At 40.3% G+C, this 22,078-nt stretch overlaps 2 protein-coding genes across 4 annotated transcripts in view; both read left to right on the top strand.

Annotated features, from left to right (window-relative positions):
• The window catches only part of LOC135489273 (DNA replication complex GINS protein SLD5-like), a 249,221-nt gene that overhangs the window by 154,012 nt on the left and 73,131 nt on the right, over positions 1-22,078 (top strand). For both annotated transcript variants that reach the window (XM_064774554.1, XM_064774555.1), the window contains exon 5: positions 13,038-13,126. In XM_064774554.1, coding sequence (XP_064630624.1) covers positions 13,038-13,126 — 89 coding nt within the window. The remainder of the gene's footprint in view (positions 1-13,037; positions 13,127-22,078) is intronic.
• LOC135489277 (uncharacterized) overlaps positions 1-22,078 on the top strand; it is a 253,966-nt gene that overhangs the window by 26,704 nt on the left and 205,184 nt on the right. The window lies entirely within an intron of this gene.

A 22,078-nucleotide genomic window follows, 5' to 3' on the forward strand; every position in this document is an offset into this window, starting at 1 on the left:
AAAGTAAAATACTTTTAGCTTGATTAAAGTTTAGATAGTATTCAGTTGAGAATAAATCACACATATCTAACATTTTCCGTAACCCGCATTTCATAGGTGATAGGATAACAATATTGTCTGCATATCCGAATGCCCCCATAAACACATGGCCGACATGGCACCCTAATTTTGACATTTCAAGCCTCTCCAGGAGTACATCTATATATATACAAAAATGAACAGGCGACAGAACGCCGCCCTGCTTAATCCCGTTACTTGCATTAAACACCCTACTCTGCGTGGTTTTCCACTTTACACAACATTCCTGGGCGACATAAATTCTGGCTAAAAACCTTGCAATAAGAGGGCAGCATCCCTTCTTGAGTAGAAGTGTAAAAAGTTTGGTGTATTGGACCCGGTCGAATGCCTTACTGGCATCAAGGAACATGGCATATACATTTGACCCTTTCTTTCTGTAATAATCTATCGTTTGTTGCATTGTAAAAGTACATTGTGTTGTTGAACTCCTCCTTTTTGGCTCACCGTAAGGGGAGTCTATACGATAGCGCTGTGTCCGTCGTCGTCGTCGTCGTCGTCGTCGTCGTCGTCGTCGTCGTATCCTAACAGTGGCACATTTCTTAACTGCTAGGGCTATGAACTTGAAACTTTGTACACAGAATGCCCTAGGTCAGCTGACCTCTGACACTGATTTTCGGTCCGATCTGATTCTCTGTTTGGCCACCAGGGGGCCAAATGTCGATATCTAAAAAGTGTGATATCTCGCTTATTAGTGACTTGTTTTCGATAAAACTTTTGTTGTAGGTACTCATAGCAAATATACATTTTATATTATACGGGTTTTTAATTTGACCTTGTTTTCAAGGTCGCAGAGGTCATATGGCGTAAATTGGCCATTAGAGTGTAAACTATGGCACGTTTCTTAACCACTAAAGCTATGAACTTGAAACTTGGTACATATAACCCCCTATATCACATAGCCTCTGGTGCTGAATTTTGGTTCGATCTGATTCCTAACTTTGCCACCAGGGGGCCAAAAGTGGAAATCTAAAAAGTGTGATATCTCGCTTATAAGTGACTTGTTTTCGATAAAACTTTTGTTGTAGGTACTCATAGCAAATATACATTTTATATTATACGGGTTTTCAATTTGACCTACTTTTCAAGGTCACAGAGGTCATATGGCGTAAATTGGCCATTAGAGTGTAAACTATGGCACGTTTCTTAACCACTAAAGCTATGAACTTGAAACTTGGTACATATAACCCCCTATATCACATAGCCTCTGGCGCTGAATTTTGGTTCGATCTGATTCCTAACTTTGCCACCAGGGGGCCAAAAGTGGAAATCTAAAAAGTGTGATATCTCGCTTATAAGTGACTTGTTTTCGATAAAATTCTTATGGTAGGTACTGTTTGGAAGAATACATCACATATTTTACGGGTTTTCAATTTGACCTACTTTTCAAGGTCACAGACGTCATATGGCGTAAATTGGCTGTTAGAGTGTAAACTATGGCACGTTTCTTAACCAGTAAAGCTATGAACTTGAAACTTGGTGCATATAACCCCCTACATCAGATAACGTCTGATGTCGAATTTTGGCCTGATCTGATTCTTTATTCGGCCACCAGGGGGCCATAACGGAAAAGGAAGAAGTGCAATATCTTGCCTATTTGAGTGAATTGTTTTCGATAAAATTTTATGGCAGGGACTCCTAGCAAGGATACATCACATTTCCTATGATTTTTGGATTTGACCTCCTTTTCTAGGTCACAGAGGTCAAATGGCGTAAATTGACCGTTCGAGTGTAACTATGGCACGTTTCTTAACTGCTAAAGCTATGAACTTGAAAGTTGGTACATGTAACCCCCTACATCAGATAATCTCTGACACCGAATTTTGGCCTGATCTGATTCTTGATTTGGCCACCAGGGGGTCAAAACTGAAAAAGTAGGACGTGCAATATCTCGCTTATTAATGACTTTTTTTCGATGAATTTTTTATTGCAGGGACTCTTAGCAATCACACGATATTGATCTTGTTGATGTCATAGACAATTATTGGTTGGATCATAAACTTATATATACTGCCCTGTCTTATTACTTGACATCAATACACATCTAAAAAAAGTCTTCATGCCTGATTGTGTTCACCATATTCACCTCTAAACTAAGCATGATCCTGCCTAATAAAAGATGTATACGGTGAGCACAATGGCCCCTGGCCGTTTCATTAACCCAAATTGTAGTTGTGACGTCCTAAAAGTCTCATGACATTTCTTGATAATTATATGATCAAGTACCTTACCGAGGATACTGCTAAGGGTAATCCCCCGGTAGTTATCAGAATCGCACAGTGATTTTCTGGAATCTTTAAGAATAGGAATAATGATCTACTTTTTGAATGGTTCAGGGAAGTATGAATGTGTTGACATTGTGGTAAACAAGGTAGCCAAACGTTCATCTAGAAGAACTGTCCTGTGTATGAGGTGGTCAGAAAATAAATGCTTCTCACCCTCATGTTTACCCTTGTTCAGACGCTTAATTGCCTCTCGTACCTCCAAGGGAGTGATCCCGTGACTATTGCACGAACACGTATTTTTCATACAACTGTTCTTAATCTCCCCGTCTATTCTTTCCATAAGTTGGTCCATTTCATTCTGGTCATACCCGACTGACGAGTACAGTCGTTCATACTTATCCGCAAATTTATTCGCAATTGATTGCTCATCAGTTGCTTCATCAATTTTGTTAGGAGGAGGCTTCTTACCGCCCTTCAGAGTTTTGACCATTTTCCAGAAATCCGTACCATTTTTTTCTAACTGAGCCTCTGCAATACGGGTTTGCTTCTCCCTCAAATTAAGTTTTTTCACCCTTTTTACAGCCAAGTGGTACCTCGCTCTCGTAGCTCTTCTGACCTCTGATACCACGCCGTTCCAGGGGGAACCTGTGTCCTTCCATAAGGCTGGGTTCACATAGAACTATACGGTATTCGCTATACGCTATTCGGTATTCGCTATACGCTATACGGGCATGGCGAGTCACATAGGGTAGCATGCGTGCGGTATTCGGTCTTTTGGCGCCGATCAGATGGACAGTCCAGACGAAGAAGATTTGGCTCTTCTCTTAGCCGAGGATGAAGCTGACCAGGCACAAAGACCAAAGAAAGAAAGAACAGTATGGGTGCGGCAGCACTTTAAGATGAGACCTCTGTTGGGGGAGACCACAGGACATTTAAAAACCTCATGGATCATCCAGATGTTAATTAAAAGAATCATTTAGTTGATAAGTAATAAAACATGTAATGAAGGCCTGTACTTAGAAATTGCAATAAAATGAGTAAAAATGAGTACTATTGTTTCTAACTTATCCTAGTATGCAATAAATCGTTTAATAATTGTGATAGATAACATTAAAATGCACTGGTCACTTCTGAACAGGGTGGTATACGCTGCACGAAAGTCGAACGCGCACGATTTCCACTATACTATACGCAGGTATACGACCTTTTCGAATAGTGCCCTCTTATGTGACCCGGTATTGTGAAATTTCCTTGTTCGATTTCAGGTACCCGCGTGCCCTGGCAAAACGTGCACCGAATACCCGAATAGTATAGTTCTATGTGAACCCTGCCTAATGAGTGCCAAAAAAGCGCATGTTCGCGTGCGTTCTTGACGTGATCCTTCCAACCTGGTATGCCCCTATTCACTGGTTCATTATATACGCCTATGCTAGGTAAACATTCTAAACCTGCATCAGCGCATGCTCTTACAATAGAGTCATGTAGATAGTCAATGTCCTCTTTGTGGTTATTACACATAAACATTTTACATGCATGCAATCCAATTGGGCAATCAATGTCGTGCAACTTGTCATTCAACCGTGCTTTGTACAGTGGAACCCCGGTTGGCGACCACCCCGGTAACGCGACCACCCTGCTAACGCGACCACGATTCTCCAGTCCCGAATGGTTTCCTCTCTAATTACCATTAAGAGACCCCCGCTAAGACGACCACCCCGGTACCCCGACCGCGACCACCGGCTTGGCCGGTCCCAAACTGAAAATCAACCCCGCTAACCCGACCACCAGGCCTAATTGCCGTAATCGGTCGCGACCGCGGCATAGTATTAGCACCTCGCTGCCAAGCTTTGTTGAGACGGAGACAATGGCCATGGGAATACATATGAAAACAATGTGATTTTGCAGGTATGATCAATTGTATAAGTGTAAATGAATAAATAAACTTCCTTTTCTAACGTTTTCATAGTTTGTTTTCATCACTGAGCCAGTTCAGTACCAGACATGCGCACTCAGCAGCAGCAAAATCATGTGATTTGCGTGATTTGCATATGAACTTATAATAAACGGCGGGTAGTTTGAAGATCACACTTATGACAATAACAAGCTTGCGAGACGTTTGAATGTTTTATGATATGGAGAACTTGGTTGATTTACTACAGTATCATTTTATATTTCTTGAAATATTTTGACTGAAAATAGATTTGATTAAAACTGTAGCATTACTCAACTCATCATTCACGTGGAATCATACGACAAGTTTACTTCAATCGTCACAAACAGTCGGGTACATGGAGGATGATTCACCAAATTGCCCGCAAATGCGTCACGTCGGGCAGATAATGAAACTTTGTGGATAAAATGAGTTACAAAATTACCTTTTCTAACTCATTCTGAGAATGTAACATGTAATTTTATCGACGAACTGTTCTTGCGAGGCATGATAACAAAACTTTGGAGCGTGCATCATCTCAATCAGGCAGCGTTGCTATGGTAGTACAGCGTACACACGCCATGCAGTCGGCAATTTTGGCGGGAAAAATAATCATGTATTTCGTCTGGGGATTCCCAACCTCGCTAACACGACCACCCCGGTAACACGACCACTCCGACCACGGTCCCATGAGTGGTCGTGTTACCGGGGTTCCACTGTACCTTTGAACATCGGTTTCTGTGACTCTGTTCCAGTTGATAGTTGGTACCGCATGCCCATTAGGATTATCATTATCCTCAGACTGAACGATCAGATCGGTTGTCAGAACAATGGGCGAGTGATCTGAAAAATTATCTACCTCATGCAGTACATCACATGTCACAATATTTGGCATCATGTTTTCAGAGACATAAAGGTGGTCAATTTTTGAACGTGCAAAATTAGCCTTGCTTTCAAATGTATAATCCACTTCGCCGCTTACCAATCGGAGTGATTCATTAGCAATGAAATCTGCTAGAATCTGAGTGTTCCTCACCCAGTTACGTACCCTGTCCACATTAAAATCACCTCCAAGGATAATACTATCAATAGATAGTATAATCAATAGATATTTGTGATTGGCATGTTCGGCTATAACTGCGCAGACTCTTTTGCAGTTCGCCACCTTAACATTCATACTATTTTTCCATAGAATTGCCACGCCACCATGCGGTCTCCCGACTAGTAATTCTGTTTCATTCATCCTCGATACTCCATGACAGGAGCAATCATCTATTTCCCTTTCGAGTCGGTGCATCCCATCGCAGAATTGCGAATGCTCTTGCACCATCACAAAATCTGAGATACACATTAATTTCCCGATATATTGGATCCTGTTCGCCCGGAGTTCATTTGAAATAAAACTCGTTATAGTCAAGTTCATGATCAGTAAAGCTAGAAAGAAACAGTCCATCTTCAATATTGTGATCAGACCCCTCATTGTGATATTTCAGATTTTTTACCCTCCTGTGGAGGGGGTACGTACTTACTGACCCCAACACCTCGCGGCCACAGAGAGTCCTTAAACAGGTCCGCGAACTGATCTTTCGGAACTTTCATTTTAATGATTTGAACTTAGCCTCTTCATGAGATAGGCACTCCACGCCCATCACAGAGAACCCATGATCTGTCACGAATGTCTTTAAATCTCCGCAGGTAGTATCTTTATCAAGTCTAAACACGAAAAGGTCCCTGCCAGGTTCAAGAGCTCCCTTTATCAGACATTTATTGGAATCGGACTGTCCGTACACGACGTGTCGTTTACGCCGTATCTTAGTCTTATTTTTCACCAGGGTGAATCCTTCAGAATCCTTACTGTGGTTGGTATCCAGTGACGTGTTAATACCAAAATTGCTCATGGCCAACACTCACAAACGAATTACATACATACCTTTTGTCATACAGACAAATGGCCAACCTCATTCGTAATTTCGGTAACATTGACAAGCCCGTTCTTGTTCACAACTTAGACAAAGATGACAAACGCCTAAAGATGATAATGCAGAAGAACTACACAGAAGACATAGACACTTTTATGGCACAGACATTTCATTTCAAACAATTCATCATAAAACAAACCACTAAAGCACAACCACCATTATCCAAAAAAGAATGTCCACATACAGAGTTAGACATGGTGTTCAGTAATCAATCAAATTCTCAAAACATTAACTTCTGCTCTGTCATTCCCCAAAGCTGGTCCCATCATCAAATAATACAAATTGCCCTGTCCTATCAACCTAATAATCAAGTCAAAAATGTCTACCACAATGCAAGATCGGTCCATGCAAATTTCAATGATCTAAGACTGGACCCAAACATCAATGCTGGATCTATTGTTGCACTCGCAGAATCAAAGCTCAAACCCTCTGATCTTGACAGTCATTATTCTATCCTTAACTTCCAGCTAATACGCAATGACCAAACAATAGCCAATAGTATGCAAAGACCCCCACATGGCTTGATTATGTATGTCAAAAATGATATCAAAATATTGGGAAAAGAATCCATCAGTAGTTTTGACTTTGAATCCATATCACTCTGCATACAGCCCCCTCATCACCATACAGTCCTTCATGTCATCGCAATATATGCATCACCAAATTGCACTTTCCAAAATCTTCTCTATGAATTACAAGAATGTCTATTATCCTATGAACCAAATACATTGTAATAGGAGATTTCTATATGAAATCCATTAGGGGAACTGAAAACTACAATGCCAAGTTAGAAACATACATGTTCCAAGCATACAATCTACGACAATACATGACCAACAACACCACTGATTACAATTCCAAACTAGATCTAGTCTTCAGCAATGACATCCCATCAAACAACATTGACTTTGTTGGTGTGTTAGACAATTATTGGTCTGATCATAAAATAGTCTGTAGTGCCCTGTCATATTTGTAGTCATATACTGACCAAAGCCCAATTCTCACCATACTATTCCAAATTTGACTAATACCTCTCCACAATAAAGTCAAAAGCACCAATCATCTCACAGTCCATTTTCCCTGCCATAACCACACTCATCCTGAACTTCAGCCCAACACTCAGCACAAACGACCAAGCTTAGCCTGAATAGACCCAAGGAATCCAGTACAATTGCCGGCTCTTGTTGAAGATCACACCACCACATCCTTTCATCATAAATCATTAAATGTGTACCTTTTTGGCTCACCGTCAGGGGAGTCTATATGATAGCCCTGTGTCCGTCGTCGTTGTCCGTATCCTGTGTGGCACGTTTCTCAACCGCTTGTGCTATGTACCTGAAACTTTATATACATCATTCTCAAGGTCATATGTACCCTGACACTGAATTTTGCTCCGGTCTGATTCTTGACTTGGCCACCAGGGGGGTAAAACCAAAAACTTAAAAAGTGCAATATCTCCCTTATTACTGATTTGTTTTTGCTGAAACTTTTATGGTGGGTACCCCTAGCAAGGATACATCACATATCATACGGGTTTTAAATTAGACCTACTAGTCAAGGTCACAGAGGTCAAATGGCGTCAATTGGCCATTTGAGACTTGTTTTCAATTTTATTTTTATGGTAGGTACTCAGAGCAAGGATACATCACATATCGTACGGGTTTTTGATTTGACCTTATTTTCAAGGTCACAGAGGTCAAATGGTGTGAATTGGTTGTTTGTGTGCAACTATGGCACGTTTCTTAACCACTAAAGCTATGAACTTTAAACTTGGTACACATGACCCCCTAGGTCAGATGACCTGTGACACTGATTTTCGGTCCGGTCTGATTCTTAACTTGGCCACCAGGGGGCCAAAACCCAAAATTTGAATAGTGCCATATCTCGCTTATTACTGATTAGTTTTTGATAAAAATTTTATGGTAGATACTCTTAGCAAGGATACATCACATATGATACGGGTTTTTGATTTGACTTACTTGTCAAGGTCACAGAGGTCAAATGGCCATTTGACCATTTGAGTGTAACTGTGGCACGTTTGTTAACCCCTAAGGCTATGAACTTGAGACTTTGTACAAAGGATCCCCTAGGTCAGCTGGCCTCTGACCCTGAATTTCAGTCCGGTCTGATTCTCAAGTTGGCCACCAGGGGGCCAAAAGTGAAAACCTAGAAAGTGTGATATCTCGCTTATTAGTGATTCGTTTTCAATAACATTTTTATGGTAGGTTCTCCTAGCAAGGATACATCACATATCATATGAGTTTTTGATTTGACCTGCTTTTCAAGGTCACAGAGGTCAAATGGCGTAAATTGGTCGTTTGAGTGTAACTATTGCACGTTTCTTAACCACTTAAGCTATGAACTTGAAATCTGGTACACATGACTCCCTACGTCAATGACTCCCTACGTCATGTAACCTCGGACACCGAATTTCGATCTGATCTGGTACTCAACTTGGCCACCAGGAGGCCAAAACTAAAATAGGTAAAAAGTGCAATATCTCGTTTAATAGTGACTTGTTTTTGATGATATTCTCATGGTACTTACTCCAAGCAACGATACATCACACGTCATACCGACTTTGTTTTGACCTATATTCTATACATGTGCAATGTTTCTTAACCTGGATAAATTCCAAAGCACCAAATATCTATACGGTGAGCACAATGGCCCCTGGCCGTTTCATATTGTCTCAAAAATGAATACAAACTGCTACCTAGTTACGCAGTACATCATATTCTATACTGTGCATTCCTTGCTTCAATTGTTCTTCTATCATATTTTTCAACATTTCTCTCCAATCGCAAGCCGAGGATAAATACTCCTTTCAAGATAGCGTAATCACACGCAATTCCACAGGTTCATCACATTCATTTGAAATTTCGGCCAATGACAGCATGTTTTACCAAATGTAAATGCGCTGTTTATTTTCAATAGTCACCGAATAGCTAAGACACATGTAAACCCGTTTTAATTGGCCAGAAAACATCTCTCAGCTTCTCCCACAAATAACGATTCACTTATTCCAACGTCAATAACATGTGCACGCGGAAAACAATATGACCAACTCCACTTTTTCAAGACAAACCACACCATCCCACAACTATTGCATGATTAACCCCTCACAATGACAAGTTCTTCCTCAAACCCTCCCTTTCCATATCGACAGGTGAGCACAATGGCCCTGGCCATTTCATTAATCAATTGAAGCCAGAGGTTTTCTTTTGGTACCCGTAGTTTTATAATTTTCAGAAAATTATTGAAGTGGTGGTTGGTATTTTAGGCCAAATAATTTCGACATTTTGGCAGTAACTTTGTGTTGGATCCCCATCAATTATTATATCTGAACTTAGTTTCAAATAACCTACACAATTATCATTTCGGTGATATATAACGCATGCATGTAATAATTGATTAATCTGCCTAACACCCGCAACAGCTCCACCGTCAGCGAGTTCAAAAGAAGATTAAAAACCAAACTATTTGAACAGTGTTTTTGTTAAGCGCAGCTGAGCAATTTTTCTAATTGGATTTTGCGCTATATAAATGCTATTTGTATGTATGTATGTATGTAAACGCGCAATTAAAACGGCGAAAGATCTTGATAACCACAGAGGTAGGGCCCGGAGAAAAAAAGGTAGCGCCCGGAGGTTGAATCGGGATTTTTATGCACTTTTAACTGTATATACATATGTTGTTTAGATGTATTTCTAACAGTTCTGTAACTTTGATGACCAAGCTTGCAGCCAAAGTTGGTAAAATTGATGCTTGTTTATGGACTGCGCTAGTAACCGGAGAATTCGCCGTCGGCCATTTTGGCTACGGTCCCTGAGTTGTTGTGGTTGGCAATTTTGCGATAAATCTCGCCATTTATGTTTCTTTTCTCCCTGTCTGGTCATTGGCCGTGACAACAATTATTTTGAAAGTCACATTATGACATCGTAGTATGAATATCACTGCAGTTTTGTTACGCAGCAATGCTCATGTTTTTGGTTTGCAATTCTGTACTGTCTGTACACTGCGCTGTGCATGGCTGTGCTGTAGGCTGTAAAAAAGACAAAAACGATAGCCTAGCCCTATAGGCCTATAGGCTTAGAGTATAACTCAACAGGCCCTGATGATTCATTTGATGGACACCTTATTGGCTCACCGTTAGGGGGAGTCTATACGATAGCCCTGTGTCCATCGTCGTCCGTATCCTGTGTGGCACGCTCTTAACCGCTTGTGCTATGAACTTGAAACTTTGTACACATGACCCCCTAGGTCAGAGGTACTCTGACACTGAATTTCGGTCCGGTCTGGTTCATGACTTGGCCACCAGGGGGCTAAAACTTAAAACATAAAAAGTGTGATATGTCTCTAATCAATGATCCGTTTTCAATAAAAATTTTATGGTAGGTACTCCTAGCAAGGATACATCACATATCATACAGGTTTTTGATTTGACCTACTTTTCAAGGTCACAGAGGTCAAATGGTGTAAATTGGCCGTCAGGATGTAACGATGGCACGTTTCTAAACTGCAATGACTATTGATCCCAAATTTGGTACACATTTACTCCCTAGTCAGGTGATCTCAGGGACCGAAGTTTGGTCCAATATGAATCACCACTTGACCACCAGGGGGCAAAATCCAAAAACCTTAAAAATGTGATTATTCCTTAACTTCTTGCCCAATTGCCACCAATTTGATATCATGGGTACATCTAACCACCATACAGTATATGTCACACAGGTTTTTAATTTGACCTTCTTGTCAAGGTCACAGAGGTCAAATGGCGTAAATTGGCCGTCAGGCCGTAACTATGGCACATTTCTTAACTGCAATGACTATTGATCACAAATTAAGTACACATGTACCCCTTGGTCAGGTGATCTCAGGTACTGAAGTTTGGTGCGATCTAATTTGCCGTTTGGCCTCCAGGGAAGGGGCCAAATCCTAAATTCTTCAAAATGCCATTATTCCTAGTAATTACTTGCCCGATTGGCACCAATTTTATATCATAGGTACATCTAATTCTAACAACCATTCAATGTGTCACCCGGGTCTTCTTTGATTTGACCTACTTTTCAAGGTCACAGAGGTCAAATGTACTGTAAATTGGCCATTTTGGGGAAATTGTAATTGCTTGGACCTACATCAAACCTAACACTTCATGACACAATACCATGCTCTTTATCCATCTTTCCTCCACATGAGGTGAGCACAATGGCCCTGGCCATTTCATTTGATAGTACCTCATCATTAGGTCCAATAGATCCTGTTCTCTCACTTGTTGTAGACGATAGACAATTTTCAAAATGTAGTGCACCACTCGCTCATCTTTAAGCCCAGCTCTCGGCTCACATCATGTGGGTACGGTTGGCTGTTGAGTGTTATGGTTCAGTCTGTGAGACTAATTTAAAGAGGTTACACTTTTATTTTGAATTGGAAAACAGCCCACAGGACTGACTTTTCACTGAGTAAAAAAAGTGTGCCCTTCGAAGGTAAAGTCTCTTTCTGGATTTGCTTCCATAGATGCCTTGTTCAGGATATCATCTGACAAATGCCTGATCAAGCACAGACTGTATCCGGTGGTGTACATTTCCCCGTCTATGTCACCCTTTTTTATTCAGTCAGTGTTAATTTCTCTTCTCTTTTTTTACTGATTAACTGTTGTTGGTTATTGCAAGAGGAGTTGTTGTCACATTTCAAATCCAGTAAAGCACTTGCTGTTCCCACATCAGAGTAAGGTGTGCTTACTCGTTTTACTGCTTTCCATTCCCGGAGAGCATTATCAAATATCTGCCGCAAGGCAACAAATATCTGCCGCAAGGCATCAAATATCTGCCGAAAGGCTTCAAATATCTGCCGAAAGGCATCAAATATCTGCCGCACCAATAAAGTTCATTTTGTTAACCAACTCTTTATCTTCTTTTCTTCACATACAAAAAAGACCATCACAAACATTTGGCTGCATCCACTTCATCAATGTCCAGACAACAGTCGGTTCATTTGACCATTGTAAAGCACCAGGCCCCACCTCACCTCATATGTTCCTAAAACCACCAAGTGGCCTTTTCATTAATGCGATGTTTTCGATGATATTTTCAAGGAAGGAACTCTAAGCAAGGCTACAAAACAAGTCTTATGAGTTTTTGATTCAACATACTTTTTAAGGTGACTGAGGTGAAATGGCATAAATTGGCCGTTTGAGTTTAAAAACGGCACGTTTCTTAACCGCTCAAGCTGACAACTTAAAACTTGGTACATATGACACTCTAGGTCAGATAACCTCCGGCTCTGACACTGAATTTTCGGTCCTGTATGATTCTCGACTTGGTCACCAGGAGGCCAACACAGAAAAGGTAGAAAGTGCAATATCTTGCTTATTATTGACTGGTTTTCAATAATATTTTTGGTAGGTTTTCCAAGCAAGGATACATCACCTGTCATACTGATTATAATTTGACCTACTTTTCAAGGTGACAGAGGTCAAATGGTGTAAATTGGTTGTTAGGCTATAGTATGGCACTTTCTTAAAAGCAGTGACCATTGGTCTCAAATTTGGCACACATGTACGGTATCTATTGTCAGGCGATCTCAAGGGCATAAGTTTGATTCGGTTTGATTCTCTGCTTGCCCAGCAGGGGCCCAAATCTGAAAACCTTAAAATGTGATTATTGCTTTACTACTTGCCCGACTGCCACCAAACTGAAATGATGGGTACATCTAACCACCAATTACAATATTATAGGTCACTCCATTTGTCTCCAGAGCATGTTTCTTAACCAGCAAATATCTATACGGTGAGCACAATGGCTTCTAGCCTTTTCACTTTCATTACAGGTTTCTTCAATCAATGGATGGCCATTACAAATCTTTGGTGCTTAGGCATTTACCACTTAACCTACAATCCTTGGAATCAAGACAAGCAAGTAAGTTATGGTGAACTAAGAATTGTCTTCATCAAACAGTTGATTAGTCAAATCTATGTTTTTAGTGCTTGATATAGTAATACCATATCCTTTCCCCTGTCTTGCATTTGCGAATTGGTCTCGAAAGCCAGCCTTCTTTACAAGAATGAGGCAGGCCTTCCAATATTCCAATCTAGCCTCTGGCCACTGTCCTGCGAATTGAGGAAGTTTTACAACTTTGGTTTGAATAAATGTGCTAATGGTTCCCCGTAACGGTTAGTCTATACAATACGAGTAGGGCAGTGTATGTCAGGCTGGCCCAAATTATATGTCTGTTTTCAGTAACCCTACCAAAGCTTTTCAAGTAGGGTAGGTAAGTAGGCAAATATTTTGTTCACAAATCTCTTGGAGGATGAAAGTACAGTATAACCTCACCTCGGCCAGGCGGACTCCCTGTATTACGGGCATGTTCGTTCAGTCCCAATTTTTGTCTAAGTTATTTCCTTTAACCAAAACCTCTGTACTGTGGACACCTCTCTACTTGAAATTACGGACATAGCCATGGTGACTTTTTGGTCCAATCACCTCGCAATTACGGACATTAAAAAAAAGGCCTTTCCGTGTTCACATAGGTCGTCGATTACACCTAACATATGTGAAGTTTTCGTAATTAATGAACACAATTAGACACTGTATGTCAGGCTCGCCCAAATTATGTGTCTGTTTGCAGTAACCCTACCCAAGCTTTTCAAGTAGGGTAGGTAATAGGCAAATATTTTTTATTCACAAATCTCTTGTAGGATGAAAATACAGTATAACCTCCCCTTACAGATGCCTTTGCCAGGCGCACTCCCTGTATTACGGACATGTTTGTTCAGTCCCATTTTTTTCTTAGTTATTTCCTTCAACCAAAACCTCTGTAGGGCCGACACCTCTACTTGAAATTACGGACATGGCCAGGGAGACTTTTTGGTCCAATCACCTAGCAATTACAGATAGTAAACAAAAACAATGGCCTTTTGTGTTCACTTAGGTAGTCGATTAGACCTAACAGGTGTGAAGTTTGCGTAATTAATGAACATAATAAGACACTGTTTTAAGTTAATTAGAGGGTGGAGTGATTCAATATCCGTTGCTCTCCTAATTAAAACCAAATGTTTCGTTTAATTATCTTCCCTGTGCATCACAATGCCAAGGTACTGTATATTGTAACATTAATTGCAGTCAATTGAGTTGTTTTTCCCCTTGTGCTCTAAGCTTGATGTGTAGTAGCTCAATCAAATGCTTTTAAACAACTAATTTATGATGTACGCTGTCTATGTAGTATGTAGCATACGAACACAACCTGCTTATATCAATGTTGGCAAATTAATATTTTTTACTTCCAATAGAAATGCTATAAGGTATTACAATATAGTAATTTCGATTACGCATGTAAATGGTATCAAATTATTTAAAGTAGTTGATAATTAAAACTACATGTAAATGGAATATAGGCTTCACATAGGCTTCACGACCCCCATGTTCATACGTCACATGAATCCACTTTTTGGACAATTATGGCAAAACCTCCCTATTAAGGACATCTCGGATAGAGAGGTTGTACTGTATATGTGTTTGGACTATTTCCGGCAGAAATTAATGTCTGCTTACAGTAACCCTACCCAAGCTTTTAGGGTAGTAGTAGGGTAGGTAGGTAGGCAAATATTTTGCCTTTCAATATATTTTGAGAGCACAGCAGTTGATACATAGTAGATCTCATTTCTGATATTGGCAAATTACGATATGCATCAGCTGAGCACTTGGAATATGAGACAGACCAAGGCCAAGAGGTCAAAATGAGGCTTGTAAATGTGAACAGAGATGTACAGCATGCATTGTGTACACTACAGTGACATTAATGAAGCTGTCATCAAAATATTTTCATTGAAAATTCTTAAAATAATTGGACCGGCCCTTTTCAACCCACAGGTAGGCAGTTTTTGCCCCTCAGCCCAGTGACTAGAGGAAGGTTCCTTTCGAAAACGGGCTTGTTCTGATTATCAATATGGCCACCAGGGCAGCGTGTTTGAAATTGGTTTCCGTCAATATCGAGGAGAACCGTTCGTCTGATCAAATTCATTTTTGGTATGTACGTTGGGGGTGACTAGAGGAAGGTTCCTTTCAAAAACCGGCTCGTTCTGATTCTCAATATGGACACCAGGGCGGTGTGCAGCGTTGAGGGTGACTAGAGGAAGGTTCCTTTCGAAAACGGGCTCGTTCCGATTATCAATATGGCCACCAGGGCGGCGTGCTTGAAATCGGTTTCCGTCAATTTCGAGGAGAACCGTTCGTCCGATCAAATTCATTTTTGGTATGTACGTTGGGGTGACTAGAGGAAGGTTCCTTTCGAAAACCGGCTCAAAATAGGTTTCCACAATTTTAATTTCCATATGCAAACTAGCCTCTCCACCAAGCCAACTTCACCATTATCGATCACCTTCAACTTTAATAGGCTGAGGGATTATGCTCGCTTTGCGATGCTATTTTCTTTCTCTCTATTTTTCTAATACGTGTTGCTCAGTATTGAGAGTAAAATATAGGTATATATTTCGAAGGGCTGGATGCTACGCATGAAAAATAAAAATATGTTTTTATCGGATCTATTATCGATTCAACGAATAAAATTCTGAATAAAATAGAAGTGAAACAAAACTTGCCGTTGTTTATTATGAATTTAGAGTATGAATTTTGGAAGTAAAGGCTGATTGATACACGGCTTCAGAAGGGACAGAACCTCATGCGCGGGCCGGACGTCGGTTTGTCTTTCGTGAAGAAGGTGAGTAAGATTCTTTTTTTCGGTTGCTAAAATGGTGTTGTTGCCTGTAAATTGGGATTGTATCTAATAAGTGAAGTGTCAGTGTCATGGAGGTGCTGTCATTTGTTTATTTTCAACATTTTGATGCCGAAAACAGCGTGTTGTTTACATTTTCTCTTGATTTGCGAGGTACAATTGGCCATGACAACTGTTATTTGAAAAGTCATGGTATAGAATGATTCCCGTAGCTTGTTTACATAGGAAGTGTTACCGTTTTTGGCTTTCTGTCTCGTTAAATTTGCTCAGTCATTGAGTCGAAGTCGAAGATCAAAACACACATGAACGCCATAGTACATTTTATACACAAAACGGTGTTGCAAAAAATTCTTCCCAATCATCAGAATGAAATAATCGTAATACTTCACAATTATCTATTACACATAGATATAACAACTACAGGAGAATGACTTTGAAATCCAGACAAAACTTTGTTATAAGAATAGCCTCTTTGTATTTATAAACATCAGCGATGTAATCAAAACAAACCCTAATGCTTGATAGATGCACAAACATGGCGGACCGCTTCACAAGAAGTTGACGTTTTCTCATGTTTCTTGTCAAAATAACAATGATATCGTAGACCTTTGATAGTGACGCTGGTCAGAGTACACAAATAATAGCAACGAAGTAGTCTGCTGGAATTGCGAGGTATTTTTAACGAACAATAAAACTGCCATTCTCAGTCTATGCTAATACGCAGGGCTTCGTACTTGTACGTAATTTGCGTATTTTATACGTAGACAGAATTGGTTTCTACGCTCTACGTTTTTTCTCCATGTTTGTACGTAATTATTTTTCCTCAAAATACGCTAAATAAATGTCAGAATACGTTTCTATAAAGTGTGTTCTACGCGTTTTTTTTGTGATTTGTACATAACCCACCCCGTGCCCCCCACTCTTTTGATTCAGCCCCCTCCCTCCGACCCTTACAAGTAATGCCGACCTGCCGGAGTTTCCTGTGCCCGCGTGCTTTCTCCATGGTTACTCCATGTACTCAGCCTCATTTGGCGCGCTCCGAACTTCACTGACTGACCGCCGAACAATCCCGAGTCCGCCATTATCGCCGAGCGCGGTATTCGCAGCAATGTGACAGGTACGCAGTCACCGATAATCTGGATTTCCCGATTTCTAAATGGAATCATGCCATCCATAACACCCCAGGTCAAGTGCATATTATGTGCAGAAGCGAATATCAGTCAAGATTCTTTTTTTACAGCATGATGTTTGAAAATTCTTGGCTTGAATGGCACCATGTTGAACGCTTGAGCGTATGTCAGTGATCCTGTGGCGTGTGCTATGTAGGCCTACATGCATTGACATAAACATGCTTCTTGGTTTCAAATGTTTTCCGTGGGGATGATTCCTTCTTGATTTTACATGAATCTCAAAACTATGATCTGCTTATTGTAGTGATGTACAAGGATTAAATTTTGATAATAAACTGTTGAAATTAGTACATCACATTGTTGTTTATTTCTACACATTTTGTTAGTAATCTTACACATAAAATTACTTATGTCTACACAATTTTTAGGGAAAATACACACATTTTTTGGAAATCTTACACACAATTTTTTTTTTAGGGTAAGCAGCCCTGTAATACGCCATACGGAAAACCGTGAGGAACTGCATGAGCTGGGCCTACATTTTTACCATACATGACATTTACATACCCGATACCGGTACATGAACAAATGCAATACACTGCAACATATGTGCAGGGAAGTTAAGTATGCATTGCAAGCCATGTGTCCAAACTCTACCAAGGTGAGCGTTAGTAAATAAGGGTGAACTTTTTCAAATTTATTAACTTTATTTTACCCCCCCCCCCCCCACCAGTTCACTAGTTTTTAGCTCAGCTGACAAAGTCAGCGGAGCTAGTCAAATAGCTATTCGATTGGTGTCCATCCTTCCATCCATCCTGCCATCCTTCCATCTAGCCATCTGTAGACAAAGTTAAGAATTTTGTAATCATACAACCGAGGCACTTCAAATCTAGTCTTGCTTATTAACACCGCAGAAAATGTTGCTTACGGAAAAAAATTTGGGCGATTCGACTCAAATTCAGCTCCCCAGGGGGCAAAATGTGTAAATGAAAAAACAATTTTTTGACGCTCTATTCCAGCAGATAAAAGCTTGAAATAAAGTTGAAAAGGTCTTCATGATACAGAAGTTTTGATATAAAATCGATTAGTGTCGATTTATATCACCAGTTGGCGGTAGTGAGCAAAACTGTTATTTGACCCCGGATGATTCCGCTTTAAATTTCCCGCCGAGGTTACCTGGAGTACTATCATCAAGAAAATGGCGGTGACCTTTTTATTTCTACCGGAGCGATGATTTTGTAAGTGACAAATTTTCTTTTTTAAGCCTTTACGGAAACGTATTTTGGTACGAAACTTCACACGTTTATAGAAAAGATCAACGAGAATGTGTTCAAATGCGCTCATAACGATGAGTTCAACGGAATTTGGTCAAAACAACCTTCGAATGGAGTCAACTTTCGTTGCGAAATTGAAGCGATGACCTCATTATTTATCGTAATTTATGCAGATCTAAGTCCAGCTGATGGGTGATGTTCTGATTTGTGTTCAAACTATTGAAAACTTCGGAAATTAGTTCTATTAGTTCTACTATTCTGCAGGAGTATATTATAGCCATTGATGTTGACAGCTAAAAGCACGAAAACTTTGTTCAGGTTTCTCGTCCAATCAGTCACGTGACCTCTCCAACATTCGATAAATCGGATAATGCACTCTTTTCTTCCACGTTTTAGGCCAATCTTCGGCATGAACACGAAATCTAATAAGCGCAGAACTTAAATCAGATGTTTCTCTCGCCTTGAAAACATTCCTGGGTAAAATCCATTGAGATTGGGCGAGTTGATCTACTTTTTCAGTGCTTAAAATATCTGCCGCTGAATTCTATAAATAGAAACTATTAACATCGCGGCAGTGTGGTTCCCATTGTGCGCCCTCCCACTTCACACCATGTAAGGAAGTTTTACGGAGAGGGAGGGTGTGCGGTAAGAAGAATGGCAAAAATGACGTCACGTTTTCCTGGCAATGCCTCTTGCCAGACCAGTCAAGCATTGGGAAAGTATCTTTAATTCAGACAACGTTAGAACTAGGAAAACGAATATGTTAATTTGCAAAATTAAAAGTAGATTTCACCACTAACCAGTCAAATCGGAATACGACGGCGCAAAATGTTCTCGCTTTCCTCCTGCTAAAAAACCTTGTTCCCGCACTCCTATTTTAATTTATGCCAAGGAATATGATATGATCTGTTTTCACGTGTTTGTAATTAAATGGTGAGATCAATAGTAGTGTCCGTGTCAGATCCATCGTTCAACTAGTCTTCTCTCCCCAGGTGCCTCACACGGACCTTCACTTCAGGTCCCAACCCCATACTCAAGACCAACTCTTACGATATCGCCCTCAAAACAACCCTGGAGTCATGAATTCACAGGTGCTCCTGTGAAATCTCAGTTCTAGTTTATTTATCAAACTTTATCGAGTGTTATCGAATCGAATGAATGTGTCGATCGTCGGGGCGGATTGATATAATGTGGTCAGGTTGTGAGATCATGATCATTAAGATGTGTGTTGTGTTATCATAACCGGAAAATAAGTTGAAGTTATTATTAGTACTACGATTCTTACATGAGTAAAAAGTAGACGTTTTAAGCAACACAATAATGTTACTCCCATAAAAAAACTGTCAATTCTCCTTACCACTCACAGAAGCCAAGCCATTGCTGTTAAGTTATGCAGGGGCTTAATCAATTACCTGCACTCCCTGTGGGGTGAATAACATTACCTTTTGAACAGCTGGCTGTAGGGGGATGATTGGAACAGCCGGTATACCTGCTGATCTGCTGAACCCAGGTTAATGTTATTTTCAATCCACGATTGCAGGTCACCTGATTTTCGAGATTTCGCGGGAAATGAAATTGTAAACAAACGCATGTGTGCAGTTCAAATGTAAACAAAAATGTATTTTTGGTACTTTTGGTTGCTGGACTTGGGTTTTCCCGCAGTTAGGAGCTGGGGTCAAATTGGTGGTCTATTGTGCTGTTTTAGTCAGAGGTAGCCCTTGATTATGAAGGGATTTTCAAATTAAGGTGACCATGGTCTTTTTATGTGCTCAGCTCACCACAGCTTTCAATACTTGAGATGTATCTGAAGAGGCGCGCGGAACCTGACATAGCCTTACCAAGGAGCTGCTCACGGTGCTGAACTTCTGGCTTGCCTGTCGACTAAGTGCCTTTGTGGCCGAGACATTGCTACATGTAGGAGGAGCACACATTTTAAATTTATAGTAGTGATAGTACAGTTGGTTCGAGCCATTTGGAAGCCGACATGTGAAGGCCTATCTGGGTTCTCCTTCTTCTCCGTATAAAAAGGGGCATATTGCTGACTAAGGAACAAGGCATATTGACATTGCCTCATCATCTCTATGGGACCAATTGATATACTTTTATATGCACGCACACATCATGCCATTTCAGAGTCCGAGTCTGTGGACAATTGGTTTGATTAATTTGTCTCTTCGATATTGCTCCTTTATTGCATTAGATTTTCATCGCAATTCAATCTATTCAAGATATAGCCAATTTGAACCTGTCTGCGCCAAGGATAGATTGGTTCCAGATCGACTCACTAGGGATACGCAGTAGAGCACAATGTCATGAAAAACGACCCTTTGTATTGTAAATTCCAATCACCTGCAGGACAGGTCAATTTCTCTCAATGAAATTAATTTTGTTGACTCCTGTAATCTCTACCTTATTAAAAAAAAAAGACAGTGGTGTTAGTCCCAAACTGGTAATTTCTATTTACTTTGACCTCTGTTAAATCAGGATACCTCTCAATTACAGACATCATTTTGTATCCTTGTGCTGTACAACCCAGCCTGGACATACCACAGTTGTCCATGGAGAAGTCTCATCCCCTGACACTTCTTTTCTGTAAAGCTACCGATACAACATACTGAACTAGGGATATCTTCCGTTTCCTCCTGTAATATTTACATACCATGGCTGATTAGTTCAATCATATTTCATCCAGCTGGCAGCTCTGCATTGGAAATTTTAGTGGTATAACGTGTTCTCTTGACCTTCAAACAGTAGTATAAAGCCGATATTTACTACTTTATACCCTCAGTCCTTTGTTATAAGGTCATCCAGCTGAGCGCCAGGCCCTTGGGCCGCTTGTTTACAAAAGTTTTGATGTTTTTTTGTGCATTTATGTTTTACCTTACAACCAACATGAACAGCAAGCCATACAGGGTTGTATATCCTCTCACGGTTTTTGCATATCAGCACAGACTACTCATTGTTTTTGTAACATTAATATAATAATCGGGAATGTTGATAATAAATACCTTATTTTGATGGTGTTTTTTTACAAAGTGATATTTTTTCTCATGTTTACAGGATGATGCAGTCTTTAATCTTCGAGTCATTCCGGTGGTCTCCACTGGCAAAGTGGTGTTGCTGTGCATGCTGTGGAACTGGTGACACAAAACCAATCAACCAGTCAGCCATGAGATTGACAGGATCGGGAAAGAAGACGCTGTATCTTAGCTGATTTGTGCTTCACGTTTTGGTCTTGTTTTACTGTATTATACAAGTTGATTGAATAAAGAAGCCTTGAAATTGAATAGGCATCTCTGAACTTTTATTTATTATAATATAAAAATAATGCTTGCCTATTAAACCTAAACTCTTGAACATGTGACCTTTAACCCTTATACTAGTGGGTCGAGAGAGAGAGGGAAATGCCTCAGAAAATAAATTATCCATGGCGCAGTTGGAGTCCTTTATGTTTAGTTGATCTGCCAGTGTAAAGACGTACTGCATCTGATCATTTGATACCAGGAAACCAAATTGTTTCTACATGAAAATTTCCCGCAACTTGCAACTGAAAGTCAAGCACCTTTTCAGAAGAGGTGAGGCAAGGGGTATGGTGATGTAAGTGACGTCATCATGCCTCATGTCACAATCAAGTAAGAGACCGCATTGTCGCCTGAATGATATGAGACAAGAGGGTGATGTCACAATCAAGTAAGTTACCACATTGTAGCTTGATCGATATAAGAGAAGAGCGTGC

This window comes from Lineus longissimus, chromosome 6 (assembly GCF_910592395.1).
Source record: "Lineus longissimus chromosome 6, tnLinLong1.2, whole genome shotgun sequence".
Lineage (NCBI taxonomy): Eukaryota > Metazoa > Nemertea > Pilidiophora > Heteronemertea > Lineidae > Lineus > Lineus longissimus.